At 39.5% G+C, this 24,129-nt stretch overlaps 1 protein-coding gene across 4 annotated transcripts in view; it reads right to left on the bottom strand.

Annotated features, from left to right (window-relative positions):
* Positions 1-24,129, bottom strand: part of LOC140387435 (monoacylglycerol lipase ABHD2-like) — a 187,346-nt gene that overhangs the window by 65,868 nt on the left and 97,349 nt on the right. For 3 of the 4 annotated variants that reach the window (XM_072470535.1, XM_072470536.1, XM_072470537.1), the window contains exon 11: positions 11,633-21,776. The exons of the other annotated variant lie outside the window; for it this stretch is intronic. In XM_072470535.1, coding sequence (XP_072326636.1) covers positions 21,574-21,776 — 203 coding nt within the window. In that variant the 3' untranslated portion in view covers positions 11,633-21,573. Of the gene's footprint in view, positions 1-11,632; positions 21,777-24,129 lie in introns of those variants that run through there. 4 annotated transcript variants of the gene reach the window in all.

The raw sequence follows: 24,129 nt of genomic DNA, 5'->3' as shown, positions 1-24,129 counted from the left end.
TTCTCCTGTAAGATAACCTCAACAAACCCCCCCCCCCCCTTAAAATCTTCCTGGTTTCAATTTATTGATGCTATTCATGCATCTTTGAAATGCCCTTTCTTGTCCTGCCAAGGCAGCTAATTCCCCCAACCTCCACACTCACCCTGCATATCAAGATTCACCACACTGTCTCCTATTATGATTTATCATTTTCCATGAACATGAAAAACGACACCCAGCCATCTGGTACGAGTGGGCGAGCCCCAAACATGCAAAGTCCTCCTGTGTCACATGTTCCTGACTTAACGGGGAACAGCTGTTGTAGGAAGCCATGCTAACTATGATAGGAAGTCGAGCTTTTGAATTAAGGATAAACAAAGAGCAGGGTCCTGAACAGAAAATCTGGGTCTGAATCTAATAGAAAGCAGAAATGCTGTGTGCAAGTGTGTCAGGTAAAATTTACAAGCTGACAATTATTACACGGCCCATTCCTGCCATTTAAATGTTTGTTTAAGTATAGAGCAGATGTTTGTGGAATAATCTGAACAAATAACACCCAACATCTGGCAGACAGCTGGGCTGGGAAATTCCTGAATTAACAAGTGCAGTGCACTGGCAGATAACAGGTCACAGAATTCTAGGAGGGGTAAAGGCCTGGGTTTTGCAGCTCTAAATGATAGAGAAATTATCAGTATTTGCTGTCAATACACTTTGAACATGTACAGTTAAACCTGGAAACCCAGCAGAATCCATTGAACTTTGTATACATTCGTTTTTTAAAAAAGTTTGATATTTCTACTTCTGTTGTGCATGCCCCAATTCGTATTTTGCTCTCTGCAAAATTGGATTCCTGATTTGTTGTCGGTGTCAATTCTTCAAAGTGACTGGCTGCTTATAATGTTTGATGAAATCACTGTTTTGGATGAGGGTGGATCCCTCGACTTGGCACCAGATTCAAATTGACTTTGGGAAATGTGTAATCCGCACTACAGCGATAGCTGAATTATCATTGAGGGCAGCAGTGAATGCCCACTGACCAGAACACTAAGGTCATTTTTGTCTTTGAAGGGCGCAAGAGAGTAATGGCAAAGATTCCAGTATCATAAAGGTAGGTTATGAGGAAAGATGCATGAATAGCATCAAGCTTTAGATTTAGAAGAAAATCAACTAAAGAGCTCAAATCCTAGGGACACATTCAAAATATTAACGGTATGAAAACTGGGGGTGGGGGGAAAGAATTCTTTTTTACTCAGTTTTTAAAGAAACTTGCATCTCAAGTAGAGATTTTTTTTATTTTTTATTTTTTTAATTGAACTTCCAGTGGCTGGCTGAAAGGATCATGCAACAGATTGTCAAGTTTTAAGGTTTTTACTGTAACAAACAAATTAAAGCAATAAGGGCTAAAAACTATATTAAGTAATCAACTTAACATTATAAACTAAACCACAAAAGAAAATCCCCCTCCATTATTCTGTCCATTATTCTCCAGGCACCGTTCAAAGTAATTCTTAGCTCCCAAGGACTTTTTCCTTTTTTCATTCATTTTTTCTTTATTCATTGCTGCTTTTCTCTTCTTTTCCTTTCCCAGCCAGTTAACTCCTAATCCCAGAATTAACTTTCACAAGTGGGGGACGAATTGGAGATTCTTCTCTCTAATCAAAACTAGGCAAACCTTCCAGCCTCTTTTAAACCCTCACAAATCTGGTCTCTTCAATCCAAGCAGTGTGTGGGTAACAACGGAGGCTTGCAACCTCTCTCCCTCTGCACACTGCCCAAGTCTGCAAAGTTAAGTGATCTTTAAGCAAAGTCTGCAACCACTTCTACAATGGCTGCACATGGATTCTTCACCTCACAAAAGCCAATAAGATGAATCATAGCAGAAATGCTAATTAGCTATCCTCTGGACCCCTAATTCTATTTTGGAATTAAGTAGACAGTTTAAAGTATAATCATTTATAAAATCTGACATTCCTAACACCTCGATTGGACTTGGAAACTCAATCTATCCACCGTCAGCACCGCTGTGCAGGTCATTGTTTACAGGTACAAGTATCTTTCACATTTTCAGTAAAACAATCTGGGCTCCCTTTAACCCCTAACAAGCAAAACTACCCATGGGTAGGAACGGTATAGAGGGATACAGCACAAGGGAGTGCTGAGAGTTTTGGCAAAGGTTGGCATCATGACCAGTACAGGCTTGGAGGGTCGAAGGGCTTGTTCCTGTGCTGTATTGTTCTTTGTTCCCAAGGTTTGTTATCAGCAGAACTCAGAACAGGTCACACCTTCATCTTACCCCAAATTAAAGAAAAGTCCCAAAAGATAACCTTCTTATAAACACTGTATTTGTAACAAAAGTACCATGGAAGGAACTTGAAGCAGGTGCTATATATGAAGAAAAGAAAACAATGGATTTGTATATGAGACAGAAGGGAATGGGGAAAATGGTGAAATGCTGTGTAATTACCATTTGGATCACTAAAGAAAATAGCTCAAGGGGTAAAATTTACACTTCCATTCATTTCTGAAAGTCTAAAAATGTCTGGACGTTTCTAAATCTAGATCCAAATATTCATTCCTGATCTTGCCTTAAGAGGGTGAAACAACCCACATAACTCACATATTGAAATCCCAAACAGCAAAGTTTGGTTTTGATTGCTGCATTAAAAAAAACTTTCATCACCAAGAAAAGACTAATTTTCTGACACTTTATTGGAACTATTGACGTGTCTTTTACCAAGACGCTCATTGCTTCTCTGAACTCTCCTCATGAAGGGTGGTAGTGACACAGTGGTTAGCACTGCTGCCTCAAGGACGCGGGTTCGATCCTGGCCCCTGGGACCCTGGTGCTGTGAAGCAACAGTTCTTAGCATTGTCCGACCGTTCAATCCAATATATTTTGTATTCTGTCCTCGGCTGATTTTTCAGAGGTACAGTTGGCGAGGAGGATAATAGTTTGGGCATAGTTTAAAGAGTGTCTAGATTTTCTAAAGTAATAAGTTAAGTACATTTAGGGCAAGAAGCAATATGTCATTTTATGCGTTCCTTGCCACTTTACAGCATAAAATTTGAAAATGTAATTTTTTCCCCCAGAATGTCTAACAGCAGCACTAGGGCTTCAAGCAACTTTACACTAACAACTCTCCTCTACCCATCCATCCAGGTGAACTGGCTGGCATAGGCTGCGGAGTTCACTACGATTACATAATTAACTTCATGACTGACAAATTGACCAGGGTGGAGTATAAGAGGTGGGTAGAATGCTGAAAACATGCTGCATTCTGCAAAAGAAAACTTCTCGATCAGCAACTAACTGACTTAATTTTTTGATGGAAAAACTGTAATGTATAAAAGCTAAATAAATAAATGTAGGATTTGGCGAAATGGTGATCAAACTCCAAGCTGCCTTTGAATCTCAGTCACTTCCTGGTCCCATGTTAGCACTAAACTGGCAAGCCCCAAGACAGAAACCACAATGATAGCGCGGTCACTCGGTCTCTGGCCTGGGACCACTGGAAAATGATTTAAATCCTGGTCATAAACATAGCTTACTTTATAAGCACATTTTTATAAATATATTAACTAGTTTCGCATAATGTTGCTGATGGTAAATTGAAGGATAGAGTTTTGTAACAGGGGAACAATTGATAAAATCTGGCAGAGAAATATCAGAAGAAATACGGCCCAGGAATTCTCACTATTCAAGTCTTTCAATAAATAAATAGCTTAGGTTGTTGGAGTAAACACGTATTTTGGAATTGTTTATTTTGAGGGTTCAGGAACTAGTCAAACATCATTGGTGGGCATTATTTAAGGTTATGGAAGACAAGAGATTTAGCTGATTTGATAGGTCTTTTCTTGAGCAATTTTCTTCCAAGTCCTAGGGAACACAAGTCGAGTTGCAGTGAGGAAATGCTAGCCAGGGTAATACAACATTCTTTCACTGCATTTACTTCTGCTTCAGTCATAAACTGTACCTTTCTCAAGTGTGGTCCATCTCCAACTGGATCATAAGGTGTGCCATATAATAAGGTTTTTCTTGGTTCTGTTTTTCTTGTTCAATGTATTTGCAGAACGTGATAAATATGTAAACTTTGTGGGACCAAGTGGGTGTTCAAACGTGGGAGCTAAGATTAGTGGGGATAGAATGCAAATTCCAAGCAAAATGAGATCTGAATTGATCACTCCTTTTGAACAAAATGTTGAGTTTGCATCCTCATGAATGGCTACAGGCAACCTTTAGCAAAATTAAATCTTTTGTTTATTTTACTGCTTAAAAGTATGTCTCACTTGAAGAACTTTAAAAAAAGATATTAGAATCGTGAGGGCCAATTATTGTTGATAAGGTTGAGATGTTTGTATTCCTTCCAAGTGAGACTTGCACTTCACAAAAGGTTTTGTTTAAAGAAGTAATGAGAAAAACAGATTGGCACTAGTTGCGGAGCTAAAAAAAAAAGCAAAATTAAAGATCCAACCGGAGTGACTTGCAACCTCTGCATAGCTTCATTAACAGCTCTCCCTCAAGGTGGTCAACAGGGAGAGACAGAACTTTCCTACATGGAGGGAAGACAGGGGTAGGTGGTGCACACCGTGTGCTATTCTTATCTGGTGGAGAATTAACACAGTGCTGGGAGCAGGTCTCCAGATTGTACTTATTGGGGCCTGGCTGTCCTTGCTCACTCCGGTTTAGAAATATTATTTTTGAACATAAAGCAATGAGGTTTCTGAGGTTTGCAAACAACCTCTCACTTTCTGAACAGAAATCACACTCCTAGTATTTTCCCTCCGATACCAACAACTGTCAAGCAAGGTAATGCAGGGTCATTGAAGCAAAGAACGGAAAATAAAGCCAGGCTTGAGGCGGTGTGCCATTATACTTCTGTCCAACAGCTCTGCACTTCCCCACTATGATGTGCCTTCAATTTGGAGCTAAACTGACAGATCATAATTTTCTGCCACTTTGGGGCAATGTGTTCGTACCTAAACCCTGGTGCAGCAGGTATAACGGATTGTTATTTAAAAAAGAAATCAAGGAAATAAATTCCATTCCTATAAATGCAGTGTCAAGAAAAGGTCTGCTCCTTGTAAAACATTGCAGCTCAACTGACAAGGCTTCAGTTTCAATACTCCATGAGAAGGCACCATTGATTCAATTTGCTTTGGGAGGAGGTGGCAATCATCAAGGGAATGTTAAATTACAGAAAAGGGAAGCAAGGCTAGAATCTCACCATGGTAAATACTTAACATTCACTTCCTCTGGAATCTAGGGCAAGGGAATTATTCAAAATGAAAGCACTTTTCACAAACCTGTTATGTTTTTAATTCCATTGCTCCCTCATATCATAAGACATTTAGTCTGTAACATAATAATTGAAGTTTAGTTGGCAGCAGCTGGAATTAGGAGGAGCCAATATCAACACTTGTTCACTTTGTTGGGTCTCTCCCATCACAAAGGTATTTGCAGTCCAGTGAAGCTGCTGTTCTTATAGCTACCACAATCACAAATAACAGCGGATTAGAAGAACTTCAGGGATCCACCTTATTGCAGATATATTTTCGCCAAAAGAAACCATGTCTTGACTCTGTTCTGCGAACAGGAGTGATGCAGTCTTTGAAAATGGCAAGCATGCAATCTGCAACTGGAGTCAGTATTAAGTCCACGTCATCAGAGTTAGGAAGTGATAGTTTTACTCAAGAGTTTGGGGAAAAAATGTTTAAATGTTATCATACTTCACCTACAGTCTGCTGCTCTTGACCATACTTGGTGTCTGTCTCGGATTTCTGTATTGGAATGGAGTCAGTGGGGTGTCGTCTCCAACTTGAACAGTTCTGAAACCTCAAAATTGTGGAACTGCTGGTCCGTTTGAGTTTTTACTTCATCCTTATACACTTGTTATCACCTAATCGCTACTTCTTGATCTAGCTCAACACTGAAAAAGTAGGGAGTAAAATTGATATTGTTCTGTACTGTAGGCTTTGGCCATTGATGGTTGTACTCATCTCAAATCAAAGGGTACAGTTTCAAATATAGGCCAACAGACCAGTGTCAAGGGAGCATTACATTGCCAGAAGTGCCATATTTCAGATAAGATGGTAAAACCTTGCCTGTCCTCTTATCCGTCAACCAATATCCCTAAATGCATCTGATCATTATCACTCCTTGTTTGTGGAATCTTGCTGTGTAAGAAAGGAAGCAGGGTCAACCCAGCAAGTTATAGGCCGGTGAGCCTGACAACAGTGGTGGGGAAGCTTTTGTAAAAGATACTGAGAGACAGCATGTCTGCACATTTGGAGGAAAATGGATTAGTTAGTGACAAGCAGCATGGTTTTGTACGGGGAAGGTCATGTCTCACCAACTTAATTGAGTTTTTTTGAAGACGTGACAAAGAAAATTGATGAGGGAAGGGCTGTGGATGTAGTTTATATGGACTTTAGTAAGGCCTTTGACAAAGTCCCACATGGCAGACTGGCACTAAAATCACATAGGATTTGTGGTGCGCTGGCTAGATGGATGCAGAACTGGCTTGGTTATAGAACACCGGTGGGTGTTTTTCTGAATGGTGATTCCACAGGGATCAGTGCTGGGACCTCTTGTTTGTAGGATATATAAATGATCTGGAGGAAAAGGTGGGTGGTCTGATTAGTAAATTTGCAGATGACACGAAGATTGATGGAGTTGCTGACAGTGTCGAGGATCGTCAGAGGATAGAACAGGATACAGATAGGTTGGAGACTTGGATTGGATTTATTTATTGTCACGTGTACAGAGGTACAGTGAAAAGTATTTTTCTGCGAGCAGCTCAACAGATCATTAAATACATGGGAAGAAAAGAAAATACATAGTAGGGCAACACAACATATACAATGTAACTACATAAGCACTGGCATCGGATGAAGCATACAGGGTGTAGTATTAATGAGGCCAGTCCATAAAAGGGTCATTTAGGAGTCTGGTGACAGTGGGGAAGCTGTTTTTGAGTCTGTTCGTGCGTGTTCTCAGACTTCTGTATCTCCTGCCCGACGGAAGAAGTTGGAAGAGTGAGTAAGCCGGGTGGGAGGGATCTTTGATTATGCTGCCCGCTTTTCCCAGGCAGCGGGAGGTGTAGATGGAGTCAATGGATGGGAGGCAGGTTCGAGTGATGGACTGGGCGATGTTCACGACTCTCTGAAGTTTCTTGCGGGCCTGGGCCAAGCAGTTGCCATACCAGGCTGTGATGCAGCCCGATAGGATGATTTCTATGGTGCATGTGTAAAAGTTGGTAAGGGTTAATGTGGACATGCCGAACTTCCTTAGTTTCCTGAGGAAGTATAGGCGCTGTTGTGCTTTCTTGGTGGTAGCGTCGACTTGGGTGGGCCAGGACAGATTTTGGGAGATGTGCACCCCTAGGAATTTGAAACTGCTAACCATCTCCACCTCGGCCCCGTTGATGGGCAGAGAAGCCATAGTCAAAAATCAAAAAGGGCAACAGTACAAGGTACAGTGACTGAGGGGAGCTCAGTGAATAGGACCAAGAATACTAAAAGGAATAAAACGGGACGTGAAAACATTAATGGTAAGCGATGCGGCAGGTTGTTACATGAAGATATGGGTTCAACGACAAGGAAAATTAGGATAAAGGTTAAGAGGAAATATAACTTAGGAGAGGTTACTGATCGAGGAGTTAAGATTCAGAACAGAGGTAAAAAAGCCAACATGTGTACTTTACCTGAATGCTCGTAGTATTCGGAATAAGGTAAATGAGTTGATGGCGCAAACCATCCTGAATGATTATGATTTAATGGCCATTACTGAAACATGGTTAAAGGATGGTCACGACTGGGAGTTAAATATCCGAGGGTATCAAACTATTCGGAAGGGCAGAGTGGATGGTAAGGGAGGTGGTGTAGCTCTGTTAATTAAGGATGACATCCGGGCAACAGTAAGGGATGACATTGGTGCTATGGAGGATAAGGTTGAATCCATTTGGATGAAAATCAGCAATAGTAAGGCGAAAAAGTCACTGATAGTAGTCTATAGGCCACCAAATAGTAATATTATGGTGGGGCAGGCAATAAACAAAGAAATAACTGATTGCATGTAGAAATGGTACAGAAGTTATCATGGGGGATTTTAATCTACATGTCGATTGGTTTAACCAGGTCGGTCAAGGCAGCCTTGAGGAGGAGTTTATAGAATGTATCCGCAATAGTTTCCTAGAACAGTATGTATTGGAACCTACGAGGGAACAAGCGGTCCTAGATCTGGTCCTGTGTAATGAGACAGGATTGATTCAGGATCTCATAGTTAGGGATCCTCTCGGAAGGAGCGATCACAATATGGTGGAATTTAAAATACAGATGGAGGGTGAGAAGGTAAAATCAAGCACTAGTGTTTTGTGCTTAAACAAAGGAGATTACAATGGGATGAGAGAAGAACTAGCTAAGGTAGACTGGGAGCAAAGACTTTTTGGTGAAACAGTTGCGGAACAGTGGAGAACCTTCCAAGCGATTTTTCAGAGTGCTCAGCAAAGGTTTACCAACAAAAAGGAGGGACGGTAGAAAGAGGGAAAACCGACCGTGAATATCTAAGGAAATAAGGGAGAGTATCAAATTGAAGGGAAAAGCATACAAAGTAGCAAAGATTAGTGGGAGACTAGAGGACTGGGACATCTTTAGGGGGCAACAGAAAGCTACTAAAAAAGCTATAAAGAGTAAGATAGATTATGAGAGTAAACTTGCTCAGAATATAAAAACAGATAGTAAAAGTTTCTACAAATATATAAAACAAAAAAGAGTCGCTAAGGTAAATATTGGTCCTTTAGAGGATGAGAAGGGAGATTTAATAATGGGAGATGAGGAAATGGCTGAGGAACTGAACAGGTTTCTTGGGTCGGTCTTCACAGTGGAAGACACAAATAACATGCCAGTGACTGATGGAAATGAGGCTATGACAGGTGAGGACTTTGAGAGGATTGTTATCACCAAGGAGGTAGTGATGGGCAAGCTAATGGGGCTAAAGGTAGACAGGTCTCCTGGCCCTCATGGAATGCATCCCAGAGTGCTAAAAGAGATGGCTAGGGAAATTGCAAATGCACTAGTGATAATTTACCAAAATTCACTAGGCTCGGGTGGTCCCGGCGGATTGGAAATTAGCAAACATGACACCACTGTTTAAAAAAGGAGGTAGGCAGAAAGCGGGTAATTATAGGCCAGTTAGCTTAACTTCAGTAGTAGGGGAGATGCTGGAATCTATCATCAAGGAAGAAATAGCGAGGCATCTGGATGGAAATTGTCCCATTGGGCAGACGCAGCATGGGTTCATAAAGGGCAGGTCGTGCCTAACTAATTTAGTGGAATTTTTTGAGGACATTACCAGTGCGGTAGATAACGGGGAGCCAATGGATGTGGTATATCTGGATTTCCAGAAAGCCTTTGACAAGGTGCCACACAAAAGGTTGCTGCATAAGATAAAGATGCATGGCATTAAGGGGAAAGTAGTAGCATGGTTAGAGGATTGGTTAATTAATAGAAAGCAAAGAGTGGGGATTAATGGGTGTTTGTCTGGTTGGCAATCAGTAGCTAGTGGTGTCCCTCAGGGATCAGTGTTGGGCCCACAACTGTTCACAATTTACATAGATGATTTGGAGTTGGGGACCAAGGGCAATGTGTCCAAGTTTGCAGACGACACTAAGATAAGTGGTAAAGCAAAAAGTGCAGAGGATACTGGAAGTCTGCAGAGGGATTTGGATTGGCTAAGTGAATGGGCTAGGGTCTGGCAGATGGAATACAATGTTGACAAATGTGAGGTTATCCATTTTGGTAGGAATAACAGCAAAAGGGATTATTATTTAAATGATAAAATATTAAAACATGCTGCTGTGCAGAGAGACCTGGGTGTGCTAGTGCACGAGTCGCAAAAGGTTGGTTTACAGGTGCAACAAGTAATTAAGAAGGCAAATGGAATTTTGTCCTTCATTGCTAGAGGGATGGAGTTTAAGACTAGGGAGGTTATGCTGCAATTGTATAAGATGTTAGTGAGGCCACACTTGGAGTAGTGTGTTCAGTTTTGGTCTCCTTACTTGAGAAAGGACGTACTGGCACTGGGTGGTGTGCAGGAGATTCACTAGGTTAATCCCAGAGCTGAAGGGGTTGGATTATGAGAGGTTTAGTAGACTGGGACTGTACTCGTTGGAATTTAGAAGGATGAAGGGGATCTTATCGAAACATATAAAATTATGAAGGGAATAGATAGGATAGATGCGGGCAGGTTGTTTCCACTGGCGGGTGAAAGCAGAACTAGGGGGCATAGCCTCAAAATAAGGGGAAGTAGATTTAGGACTGAGTTTAGGAGGAACTTCTTCACCCAAAGGGTTGTGAATCTATGGAATTCCTTGCCCAGTGAAGCAGTCAAGGCTCCTTCATTAAATGTTTTTAAGATAAAGATAGATCGTTTTTTGAAGAATAAAGGGATTAAGGGTTATGGTGTTCGGGCCGGAAAGTGGAGCTGAGTCCACAAAAGATCAGCCATGATCTCATTGAAAGGTGGAGCTTGCTCGAGGGGCCAGATGGCCTACTCCTGCTTCTAGTTCTTATGATGCAGGGCCAGAAATGGCAGGTGGCATTTAATCCGGACAAATGAGAGGTGATGCATTTTGGAGGATCAAATCTAGGTATGAATTATACTGTAAACGGCAGAACCCTTCGGAACATTAACATAGAGGGATCTGGGCGTGCAGGTCCACAGTTCCCTAAAAGTGGCAACACAGGTGGCCAAGCTAATTAAGAAGGCATATGACATGCTTGCATTCATCAGCCGGGGCGTTAAGTACAAGAGTTGGGAAACCATATTGCAGCTACACAAAACCTTTGTTAGACCGCATTTGGAGTCTTGTGTGCAGTTCTGGTCACAGAAGGACGTGGAAGTTTTGGAGAGACTGCAAAGAAGCTTCACCAAGATGTAGCCTGGTCTCAAGGGTGTTGGATATGAGAGATTGAATAAACTAGGATAGTTTTCACTGGAAAGATGGAGGCTGAGGGGAGACCTGATAGAGGTCTACAAAATTATGACAGATATGGACAGGGTGGATAGTCAGAGGCAAGGGTGAAAGCGTCAATTACAAGGGGGCACAGGTTCAAGGTGAGGGGGTGAAAGTTGAAGGGAGATGTGCAGGTTCTGTTTTTCCACCTAGTGTGTGCCTGGAATACGCTGCCAGAGGATGTGGTGGAAGCAGGCAATTAGCAACATTAACAGGCATCTGGATAGATACAAGAATAGGGAGGAAATATAGGAATACGGACCAAGGACAGAAGGTTTTTTTTTTTAAAGTTAGGGCATCATGATCGGCATGGGCCTCTTCCTGTGCTGTACTTTTCTTTGTTCTTTGTAAACCGTCTGCTAACTTCCCTCCATTGCAACAGTGACATTTTTTTTTTTAATAAGCTACTTCTGTTCATAAAGTGCTTTGGACCATCCTGAGGTTGCAAAAGGTGTTATGTAATGCAAGTGGTTTCTCTTTTCAAACTAGCAACCTCACTTAAGGCTGCTGGACAGTTGGTAATAGAAAAAAAAAAAGGGTGCTTGGTACCATAGGGGTGTTTCTCATTAACTGCTTCAGACTAGAGTCAAATACACAGCATGGGTAAATTTACTAAACAAGGAGAAACATTGAGACATGTGTATTAATCATCAGAGTTACAACTTTTATTTCAACAATTGAGAATTCAAACCAACAAATTCAGAAAAAAAATTCTATAAAATTCTGCAACCATTTTAATGCAATAAAGAAAATAGTTAGTTTAACTATTTAAATACATTGCACAATTCCATACAAGTCAATAAGCAAATTGTTTTTAAAAAATCAACACAAAGAACAAACTTCCATCCCACACATGTAGGTAAACATTGTGATATTCAGAACATTGCATTGCTAGTTGCTTCTTGCTGTAATTCCCTATCGATTTTGTGGTACTGAATAAAACTCAATCACACTTGACAGTTTGACTCTCCTGGAATAACATATCAAGCAGGCCATTGCGCCAGTGGGGTCTCCACTAAAGGTCTCCAATACCAACTCTCCAAGATAAATACATGCTTTTCAGCCTGAGGGGTACGCATTTGGTGAATGCAGCTACGTTGATTTGGAACATATCCTAAGTACTTAGAATTTTCACCTCACACATACACCCAACTTTAAATTGGACATACCTGTATTTTCAAATGCCCTCTCTTCTGCATCCTGCCCACCTCCCCCCTTTCCTCTGCCTGATACTTTGTATTTTATTTAGATTATACTTTGTACTGGCACTTTGGATACGCAGGCCTCTAAGATTATGATCTCCAAGTATCATTCTGACACCTGTTCCGTTGTCCAAGGTCATTTTTACATGCATGTTGCTTGTTCAGGATCTGATAATTGGCACTCTGGTATTCGTCAGCCTTAGCTCAGTTTCAAGTCTGTCAATTTACATACTCCACTGGATGTTGTGCAAATTTCAAAGTGGGAGACAAATGAAATGGAGCCATGCATTCAAATCGTGCGTAACCATCTAACATGACATCTGCTCCTTCTAAAAACAGGACTAAAAAACGACACCATCAGCCACAAGGAAAACTGGACAAAATTGAGCTAGTTCCTTATTAAATTACACATGGAAACACGGAGGACTACAAAGAAACAGATTTATGCTGCCAGTTTTCAAAAGGCTGTAATATTTTCATTAGCATGTCTCAACTTCATTCTGAATTGAATACCTTTCAGCATGGATAGACTATTTTCCAACTACAAAGGCACAAGTTCAAGCCCCAGGGCAGCTCAATCATTTGAATTGCTGGTCTCAGTTGGGCAAGTTTCATCTGTAGTCAAATACAAGGTGCATTACCTAGAGACAGGGTAAGTCAGAGGCCACTGCTTTCTTTCTGGATTTTATTTTCATATATTGCCCGCTTTTGGTGTCCTAAGGCCATGTAGCAAATATAACAATGAAGCACAAGCAGCCCCCACCCCTTCTGGTCTCCTACTGTGCTGCTTTCAACCAGTTGTTAGTAATGATGATGGTTCTCTGATGAGCCCTCTGGTGGAACAGCATCTGGCCTCTGCTCAATGCTTCGATGCAGCAATTAGTGAACCCAGTGGTTAGAAAATAGACTCAAACTTGATTTCACCCTGCCATCCCTCTGCGCACATATGCCAGATTGCAAATTCAGTCCCCACCTCATTCCCTGGCATAGTGTGCCAATATCTGCCAGTGGGAGATTGTGCCTCAGACTTTCTCCTGTATGGAGAAATGCATTTGGCAGTGAACAGCCTGTGGAAGGATGAAAATAGGAGGTAGCAAGAAAATTATCTTCCAATTCTGTTCTAGTTTTGAATATTTCTGTATAGGAACTGAAATGACATGACAAAACATACTCGAGGTTCAATCTAAAAGTTAAATGGTAGGGTTAAATCATAATGCATTACAATCCAGAACACAATTCAAAACCAGGTGAAATGTATTTTTCTGGGTTAGACCCTAACAGACCTTCAGTACCAAAACATAAAAAAGCAAGGAACAAAGCCAATCACCCAAGCTTACACCTGGGCTCAAATCCAGCCCAACGGAGAGAAAACCCTTTTAATTGAAAAGCTATGCGTGATGGGGATTTTGACAGACCTGCGTGATGGGGATTTTGACAGACCTACAGATAGAGAAGGCTCTTGCTCCCAACCTTAAATAACCCAGAAAGTATTGGAACTGCACAACGGCTAGTCAGCATCTGAAAGAGACATGTTAAATATTTCAGTATTCATCCAAAGTTTTCTGATATAGGTGGTATCTTTTTCCTAACTTCATTTAATATTTTCTGCCATTCGCAGAGTTTAGTTTCAACTCTTACGAAACTTAAAACAGGCAGAAGGTTTCAAAAATTTTTCAGTTTGATGCTTTGGAGCTTAACCCCACCACAGCAAAGTGAAGGCAAGTATATAAAAGTCCCGAAAGCTCAAGTGAACGTTACTGCATTATTCAGAAAGCTTTATAGTAGAACCTTGTATGGCACTGGCCAGGACAAACCGAACAAAGTGTTACTAATCATACTTGTAGAAAGATAGTTACATCAGTTTCCATGTGGGAGCTGGTAATGGTTTGCTTGTGTGCGTGCGCGTGTGTGTGTGTGTGTGGGGGGGGGGGGGGGGGGCTGCCAAAAATGTACTCGCATTTTAATTGAGATTTTTTTAAAGCTGTAGTGTTCTTTTTCTAAATATTATGGTTAATGATTCCTTGGGTTCCCACCAATAATCCTTATTTCATTGGATGAAACTATAGATCAGAGCTGATGTTATACAATATAAAAGGAACATTCAACATAAATAAAGGACTAAAGTTATACACCCACTTTGAGAAGGGCTGAGGGATTTTTAAAAAAACAAAGTTTGAAGCAGCGCCAGTCAAACTGCCCTAATAAAATCTTTTGTAATTTCACATCAACAGGTTCATATCAAAAGTAGTTTTATTTCAAATCTGCAATGTACAACTTAAAATTTAATTTGCCAACCTACAACATGATCTCCATACCCAGAGATGAATATGACAAGCTTTTCATTAATGTATACTTAATGCAAATCTTAAAAGTTGTGTGAGGGTTGTACTTGTAACTTAGCAAGTGTAAATGAAGAGAGAGGTGTGTCACAAGGATGACATTGCATTCTGGTCATTGTGTGCAATTCTTCTCCCTCTATGGGGGCTTCCTAAACTACAAGGAGGCACATCGCCTTGCAGTCAAAAAACGGCAAAATTAGAGAAGTGCAAAGAGAGATTAGTGCAGTGGGTAGAATTCAGCAAGATGCTAACTGCCCTCTTAAGTGGGCATTAAAGATCCCATGGCATCATTTGCAGTGGGAGGTAGGGAGGTAGGAAGGTTTCTCCATTTCTTGACCAACATTACGTGTGCAAACTGCGATGTAGAGAAACACAGCACCCAGTTACTACACTTCAAAGTATTTAATTTGCTGTGAAATATTCTATGACACCCTGAGAGCATGAAAGGCACTTAACAAATGCAAGTTCTTTCTCACTATCAAACGTGAGTGGGGATTTCAGTCTCTGGAATTCTAGATTCTCAGTGCAAGCTATCTTTTAAAGTTCTATTCTGTGATATGATCCAGAAATAAAGGAGAATTTTTCCCCCACAAAATTAGAAAAAGGCAAACTGGAATCAATAGAACGACGTTACTCAACATGTGCACACTTCCTGAGTAGAACAGCTCAAGTACAATGAAACTCTTGGTGCATCTTCAAAACCTGCTTTCATTACACTAAAACAATAAGAATTGCAGGAAATAAAATATTGTTCAACAATAATCCCCAAAAATATAACATGAAAATTGTGCAAGTATGTGGGAAAGTTATATTTGTGCAACTTAGGCATAATTAAGCCTACAGTTCTAATATTTTAAAAGGCAGGGAAGGGATGCAAGAAAGAGAATGAAAGAGGAAAAGGTTTAAGTAATCTGTGTTACTGTATAAATTTACATTATTTAACAATAAACTACTATAAATTTTCTTTGTGAAGAAAGAAACACCATGATTTGTCACCATATCCTAAAAGTGCTTCACCGAAAATTACTTTTGAAGTGCAATAAAAGTTGGGGAGAAAATGTTGGCCCTATCCCTGGGAGTAAGACAATAGACAAAAATGAACAAAGGCTAGGTGTCCTCCTGAGCAAGATGCGCGGAACACAAAATAATACAAATAACACTTAAGATGTAGAACCTTGCGAAAGTCATGCCTTTCCACAACACTGTGCTAGTGAGAGACATTGCAGATATTAGCCCGATTAAAAGTTAATCTGGATTACTCTAGAACCTCCACAATGTTTAAATAGTCAGTGAGTAATTGGCATTACATTTTCTGATATGGTCTTATTAGAAATTGCAACTCTGAAATAGAAATTGGAACCCACAACCTATAATATTGAACTAAATACAAATAATCAAGAAACTGGTTTTCATCAAAATGCAGAATGAACTTTGTTGCCATATACGGGTATCTAAAAGGGAAGTCCCTGAGACAATATGAATGGCAATAACATTAAGGGCATTACAAGTCATTACAAGATTTAAAATATGTTTTGGGTTTCTGACTTTTAGTTACAATTAAGTCTGATACATGGGCAGCTGAAAATATTTGCCCCTTTTTATTCTGGAAATATGGTAAAAGTCCAAAGAGAAAAAGGAGCATTAAAAATAGAGAATTCATTGGACATTCTCTTTAGTTGGATTTGGAGTTGGTTTACAAATCACAACCAACTCCTTGCTACACCATTGCAATGGCAGCTTGAAGACCAAACCCCATTGCAAACACCAAAGATACTTGCAGTTGTGTCATTCATTATATCAAGGATACAGACTTCCTCTGCTCAGGACGAAAGCTTTAGCTCTCACCAGTTGGAGAGCAGAACATAAACACTCAAATTTAAAATTTGGGGGGGGAATTTAAGACCCTCTGGTCAGGACTAAGAAGCTAGCAAAAGGGGCTTGGTGCTATTAAACATAACTTGAAATGAGGGAGGCAGGTTTATTCAGATTTTGAAGCCACCTATATTTTGCTGGTGCTGCCAACTCCCAACATGGCTGAGGTATTAGCAGACTGTAAAAATGGTTTTAAGCACACTTTGTGAATAACGTCTTTAGTTTTACCATAGTCTCATTCGTGAACAAAGTTTTCTACCAACATTAACAGAACAAGAAAGGCTAAAATCAAAATAGTAGTGAGAAGAATGGCCAACATCACTGATAACTTATTCAATAACTGGTAGCTCAAAGCAAAGCTCCAATCATTGCTGCAAACCTTGACTAGATAGAGTACATATATTTATAGTTAATGCATCACAGGATTTGTACATACATAGGAAAATATTCAAGATGTACTGCTGTGCTTAAACTGGGATTTATTTGGTACAAGCACAACCACATTTTATGTTAAAATCCTTGTATAATGCTCGTAATTCTTCAAATGCCACCCTAGAAAATCTCATGTCTTACTTGACTGAAATCTTAGGGACAGCTTTATCTAGCCTTTAAAGACACAAGTAAAAATTGTACTTTTATGTTACACAAATACAGATCCTGGACTACTATACATCAAATTTACTCTCCTGAAACAAGGCTAAGTATAAAAATGGCAGATAAATCCTCACCCCCATGCCTTAATCTTTAACAATGAGCTGTGGAAGAAAGATCTCGCATTGGCAGGTTGGTCAAAAGATAGGCAAAACCCTACATTTAAAAAAAAACACGAGCTCACTGGTTTTTTAAAACTATTTTTTAAAAAATAGGCCTAACTCATTAAAAAGACAGTAAAAGTGCTCTTGTGTACTACACCCCATCACTGGAATATCCTTACCTTATAGAAGCAATTCCAAATACAACACAATGCTGAAATATCAAAGTTGATGAAGGTATTGCAATTATAAAGAAAGTTTATAATAAAAAGGTATTTGTTTTAAATAATTAGATCCTGGCACAATCATTGAAAAGTACAAACTGCTTGTTCGATCATGCAAATAGCAATTCTATACATTCAAAATCCTCCATAAAACAAAACAATTTTACCAAAAGCAAAATTACCAACAGCATGCCCATGACCTATTGCAGCTGATCCTCCAACATGTACTGAAAATGGTTCTATTACAAGATAGCTAATATCCAAATTTTAGCCCAAGTAACAGAGACTAAAGTCTCAGTGAATTACTCAAAAACAAAACGGACAACACAAGGGAAATACAGCATCTGCTTTTACACACAAGTTGTGATTTTTACTGAGTGAAACAAAAACCACACCCAATTGCCTAAATATCATGGGTAAAATCTCAACCAACAGACCGCGACAAGGTACCCTTCCAACGTAGTTGCCATTACTCTCAACTGTCAAGTTACTGTCACTATTTATCCTGAAGTACGTTATATTCAGCAACACAACCTCACGTTCAATTCCCTAATGCCACTGCAGCACCAAATTGATCTACAGCTAAACTGAGCACAGAAAAACACAGCTGAAATACCACTTTCATTGCTTAACTAACAGTAAGTAAAACCTTCTTTCTTATTGCCCTAATCTTTTATCAGTGGGCCTTGGGAAAAAGATTTCTTTCATAGATAGGTTACACTGAATAGGTTACACAGAATCAAGCAAAATGCTGCATGCAATTTTACCTAGCCTAAAACATTGTGTACCAACTATGCTGGCTAAGTATCTTTGGAATGCTAACGTGAACCATTACTGCCACTCCTAAATTTATTACCTCAAACTTGAGAACATACTCTATGCAAGAACTGGAAGTCATAATTGCATGGATGCATTTCAAATTACAAACATTCAACAGATACCACCAAAACACCAGGTCTAGCTCATCATATCCCACTTGTATGGCACATCATAACTCCCATTCAGATGCAGGTTCAATTGAAGGACAAAACTGCTAATCATAAGATAATGGAGGTAGATTTTCTTTGGTCTTCACTTACATGTAGATGGTGGGTCGATGTAATAAGTACAAATGAGTAGAGGCATCCAAAAAAAAAAGTACCAGGAAAGTATGTAAACAAAAACAAGCATCAAGGACCAAGGACACCAAAAGAGAATCCAGGGAATGAGGAGTTTGACTACAGCAGCTTAAAGCTACCATTTCCCCTCATTTAAATGGATAACATCAAGCAAATTGGTAAATAGCTTCAAAATGTTGAGAATTATGATTTTGTAACAGTTGATACACCAATAGTTTTCAAGCAGATAAATTCAGATATTAAACGCTATTCAAAAATCACCCAGATGCAGACAGTTAGACACGGAGCAGAGTTCTATCCGTAACTGGCTGTCTAGATGTCACTTTGTACGCTGCCTGTACATAACATTTGAGGCACTAATTACCTGATCAGAAACAAATGTTTCTTCTGGTATTAGCAGTTCTAACTATAATGTTAAAAATGCTTCAGTTGACTAAATTGTTACCAATACTTTGCCATACTTAGAGAATGAGGAGGACGGCCCAGAAATGACATTAACTTATGTATCCATAAACAGATGTTTTTACTGTCTCTTATTATTCTTATAAGGCTAACCGGACAGCATTGAAAACGAGGGACTGATTCATAATCTGCTCTCAAATCTTAGAACACCAAGGTTCAAATGAATGAGTTTCCTTCTTAAGTTGGAGACAGCCAACACAAGTGCAGAATTGTACATATTTTGAACTTAGTAAAAGGAGACCCTGTGCCACAAAGACTGCTGCTGGCATCATGATGGAGACTAAATACAAACGTACTCAACAGTCTTCAGTTAACTAACCTATTGACATGAACAAGTTGGAGTTCATTCCACATGACAGATAAACATTACTGGATGCAGCATACATACAAGTTGGATATTTTTGCTTTTATAATGGTTAAATGTATATGAATTCTGTGGCCAATACAATGATTGACAGAATTTCTAGAGCAGTTTTGCAAGTCACAATGATTCACAAATCTTGATTAACTTCAATTTGATTTCTGCCTTTCATTGTATATAGTTTTAATAAGCAAAATTGAATTGTAGTACTTTGGTTTCCCCACTGCAAAGCCAACTGGTTCTGATTCAAGGGGATAACAAAGATTTTGGGAAACACATATAGCTTAGTATTGAATCTAAAGGCAACAAGTGTTTGGTTCAACCAGTCAAGAGGAGTATTGAGGATAAAATAAGTCTGAATGGATATGTTAGTTTAAAATAAAAATGGAATGTGGTTTACCTAGTGATTATGTACATCATACAAAGGGGAATGCTTTCTGATGACACTAGCTGGGTATTTTGTTTAAATACGCTGGTTTAATAATTTAACAATAAATATATTTTCTGTGCTCGAGAGCAATTCAAGAATCTCTGATAACAGCCTGCTTGACTCTCTGACCAATGCCGTACACCTAGGAAGCACTGAAGCCCCCAAATCATAACCGGATGTTCAATTAAATTTGATACTCATTGACTGTTGGTTGACAGACTAAATATTGCACAGATTGCACAGCTGTTTCTGGAAATGGACAATGCTGTTTGGTGAAGGAGAGGAATGAGTCATCAGTTGATCAATCTGGGATAACAAATTTCTCAATGTCCTCCTCTCCTGATCATGCTACCTCAATTCCACAGACAGCAATTGCATTCTTGTACCACACCCGTGTTCATTCCTAGATAACGGGTTACGGTAGGCTGCAGAAACGATTGGATAGTAATCAGAGAGAGGAAGGCGATGATTGTTCCATTTAGTCCGAGGAATGTAGTGTCCAACTGAAACGTTTCCCATTGTTTCTCTAACTGAAATCAGCTAACTCAGCATCGATCAGGAATAAACCTGGGAAACAGGTTTATAGTACAGACTACAAATAAACTTCATGGATTGATCATGAGTTAGCAATGTAACAAACCACTCGGCAACTTACACCATTTCACATTTCTTTGATTTGAACATATTAAGGGCTATGCAGTCACAAAATATCGACCAGGCAACAGAACAGGCCATCAATCAGAATAAGAGAATTTGGAACTCAGGACTAACTTTATACTTGCTGGAATGACTGAGCTTATTCCTGTGGAATGATCTCGCTATCTGTCAACATTTATAAACAGAGAATACATAACACTTAAAAAATTATTTTTCAATAAATGTAGATAGTTTCCACATTTATGCCCATGAGTCAGTCGTAGCAGCTTCCATACCACTGCATTTCAAAATTTTACAAAAAGGTAGACATTTATAGGTTAAATGGAAATTGCACGTGATAATTATTTTCAAAATAATATCCATTGGACTGTGTTTTTCTTTTTAAAGGCTAAAACTGTGATCAAAACAGTGTAGTAATAAGTGCCACGGCAATGCAAACACGAGTTTGAGACACTCATCCCAGAGGCAAATTGCACCACAGCTGCAGATCGTACAGCTCACCTGTAAATCTGGACTACCTGCCATGGAGGAGCAACGGAAGTATAGTTTTGCAAGAGTTTCCCCGAGTGAGAATTCTACATTTTTCTCTAAAAAGACAAAAATCATTGGAAGTCTTCACTTTGCAAATTAATTTTTAAAAATTAAAAAAAAAAAACTTTACTGCACTTAATCTGATCAAATGACCAAAACTGGGTCTCTTGGTAGGGCAGAAAAATAAATGCCTTTTTTCATAAATTAAAAAATATATAAGAGAAGGCACAATTTTTAAACAAATGAGCTCCTGCAAAACACAAGTTTAACTTCTGGGAACCGTAAATGTGGCTCATTTGCTCCAAACCTACTGGCACCAGATATACCTTTGGTAACAGTAACTCTTGTCCCTTTCAGTACAAGACTGTTGTGCAAACTCAGTGAGTCATCATTTTGTGTGTGCTCAAAGTTGCTTTTAGTGGAGAAAGGCATAGAAAAGGGTTTTGCAATCATATTTAAACAATTGTGATGAGTATAATTCTGCTGGTTGAACTACATTAACAGCAGGGATTAGTTTTAAAGTAGTCAAACCCAGATCAGGAATGTAATGATGATAACAAGATAATGATTGGAGAGAGAGAGAGAGAGAGAGAGAGAGAGAGAGAGAGTTTGGCAAATCAAGTCTGTGCAACGCTCAATCACTGTGGTCCGAGCAGCTCTGGTCTCCGGCTCCTGTACACTGTGGCTTGTTTTTTTCCCAGTGACAGATGGCATTTGTGTATTCTACAATAAGTTTATCCATCCAAGTTAAAGGTTTTGGGAAGAGCACTGCTCCTTCAAAGAATCCAAGGTGACCACCGTGCAGAGTTAATACAAACATGACATTTTCCTTTTTCTCTGAAAGGAAAGTGAGAGAGAGAGAGATAGAATGTTAGAAATTGCCGTTATTCATTGAAAATTTGCTATACAAAAACAACCAAACATCAGCTAGTTCAGAATATTTCCAACCATGACCCTTTTGTAGGATTGTAGCTAAAGAATCAGCTTGGTTTCATATTGGTTTTCTAGCTTCCTTAATGGCTCAGCTGGTAAGAGCACTGATTAACAAATGGTTATGGAACCATATTGTTCATAAAAATCCTAGGTTTCAACTCCATTCCTGGTTGAATTAGTTGGTTTGAGCTTAAGGAATGGTAATGTTGTTATAATGGGCCTCAGTGCCCATCTGCTCGCCGCGAGGCAGAGCACATTTGCAAGCAGGAATGGAAAATTTGGCCTTCCAGCCAAAACTCCATTCACTTTCAGCGGCACCAAAAAATCCCAGCTGTGAACGAGGACAGAAGGTTTCAGCCAGAGAGCAGGAATTCAGCAGGAGTTTTTGATCATTCTCCAGTGACCACTCCTGGAATGCTCAAGTAGTGGATGCTGGTTGAGGACAAGGCTAGTCCCAGTTGTGATGTCTACACCACAAGTCAGAAGTTGTAATCCTATTAAAGGTGTAGATCAAATCTCCACTTGCGCTCTGCACAGTTTATCAAGTAACAGCTATTTAAATAATTTATTTACTTCATCTGAATCTGTGATGACCTACAAATTTAAACTTAAGTTTTTTAAATTCGCCCCAACACATAAATACATTCACTTTAGAGGATAAGGACAATATTGTCAGTTAAGTGCAATGTGTTTGTTCAGGAGATGGCGCCGTAGTCAAATATTTACCCAGCAGCACCTGCTGTCCAGCTCATTAAACTGCAGTATCGCTTCATAGTCAATCGGCATACTGTGAGTCCAAAGTAACCAAACAAACATCAGAGGGCTTTAGAACTCTCCTCTGCTGAATGGCTTTTTCACTAAGCAGGCCATGTTTTCTTGCACATAACAGGAAATCAACAGCTTGACTGATGGAGCAAAGATGATTCAATGTCGTTTACAGTCTTCTGCTCCAAAGGGATGTTTATATTTACATCAGGCAAAATCAAAAACCCTTAAATTAGATGAAAGATCCAACCAAAGGAGAAAAAGAAATTCCACCAATTTTCAACAAAAGATGGGCGGCATGGTGGTGCAGTGGTTAGAACTGCTGCCTCACGGCGCCGAGGACCGGGTTTGATCCCGGTCCCAGGTCACTGTGTGGAGTTTGCACATTCTCCCAGTGTCTGCATGGGTTTCACCCCCACAACCTAAAGATGTGCAGGTTAGGTGGATCAGCCACACTAAATTACCCCTTGATTGGAAAAAAATAAATGGGTAGTCTAAATGTAAAGAAAAATAAATTTCAACAAAGATGAAAATACATGTTTGTGCTACACATGCCAGTGCAGACATACCAAACTCAACGAAGGGGCCAAATCTATTTCGGATTTCCAATTTGTGCATTTTTGTTTTTAGTCTATAACAATCATTGATATGAAATTTAAAAAACATGTGGTTAGGATAAATATTTTTACCCGTTACAATAACCTTAGAATCCCAGAGATTGCGCCAATATTATTTTGGGGCCAAACCCTTAGCTAGCAATACAATTTAATATTACCTAACTGTGAATCAGAGTCAGGCAGTGCTGCAAAGGAGAGAGATATTTAATTGTTAAGGTTGCTCCTTATTTCACAAATATACTGGCAGCATTTCAGATAGTTTCAGTTCTGACAGGTGAGTGGGTCTTGAAATATTTTATCTGATCCAGAGCACGTTTTTCAAGCTGGCCTGCACACCCTGGTGGAGGCATACTTTTAAGCTGCATCAAATACATATGACACAGCATGACTATTCCCAAGGGATATTGACACTTCTCCCTTGACACATTCCTGGCGTTTTGTACTGCTGTAAAATAGGAACTTCAACATAACTCTATTTTAAGATTCTACCCCCGGTTTTATATTCCTTAACCAAACAAAATAGTAAGAAATCTTACAACACCAGGTTAAAGTCCAACAGGTTTGTTTCAAATCACCAGCTTTCGGAGCACTGCTCCTTTCTCAAGTGAATGAAGAGGTAGGTTCCAGAAATATCCATCTATACCCTTGTCCTACCAAAAATGTATCAGTCTTGAAAATTTCAATTGATCCAGCATTTTATAAGCTTTTGGAAGACAGTGTTCTATTTTCCACTATATTTTACTGAGCTCCTATTTTAAGATTATAGCCCCGGTTTTATATTCCTTAACCAAACAAAATAGATTCACTGTTGTTCCTATTGAATTTTACATCATTTGAAACACTTAAATACAAGTTCAGATTATGTAACGTGTCTT

This window comes from Scyliorhinus torazame, chromosome 12 (assembly GCF_047496885.1).
Source record: "Scyliorhinus torazame isolate Kashiwa2021f chromosome 12, sScyTor2.1, whole genome shotgun sequence".
NCBI classification, from domain to species: Eukaryota; Metazoa; Chordata; class Chondrichthyes; order Carcharhiniformes; family Scyliorhinidae; genus Scyliorhinus; species Scyliorhinus torazame.
The sequence above is the reverse complement of the archived record's forward strand: the minus strand, read 5'-3'. Positions and strand labels throughout refer to the sequence as shown.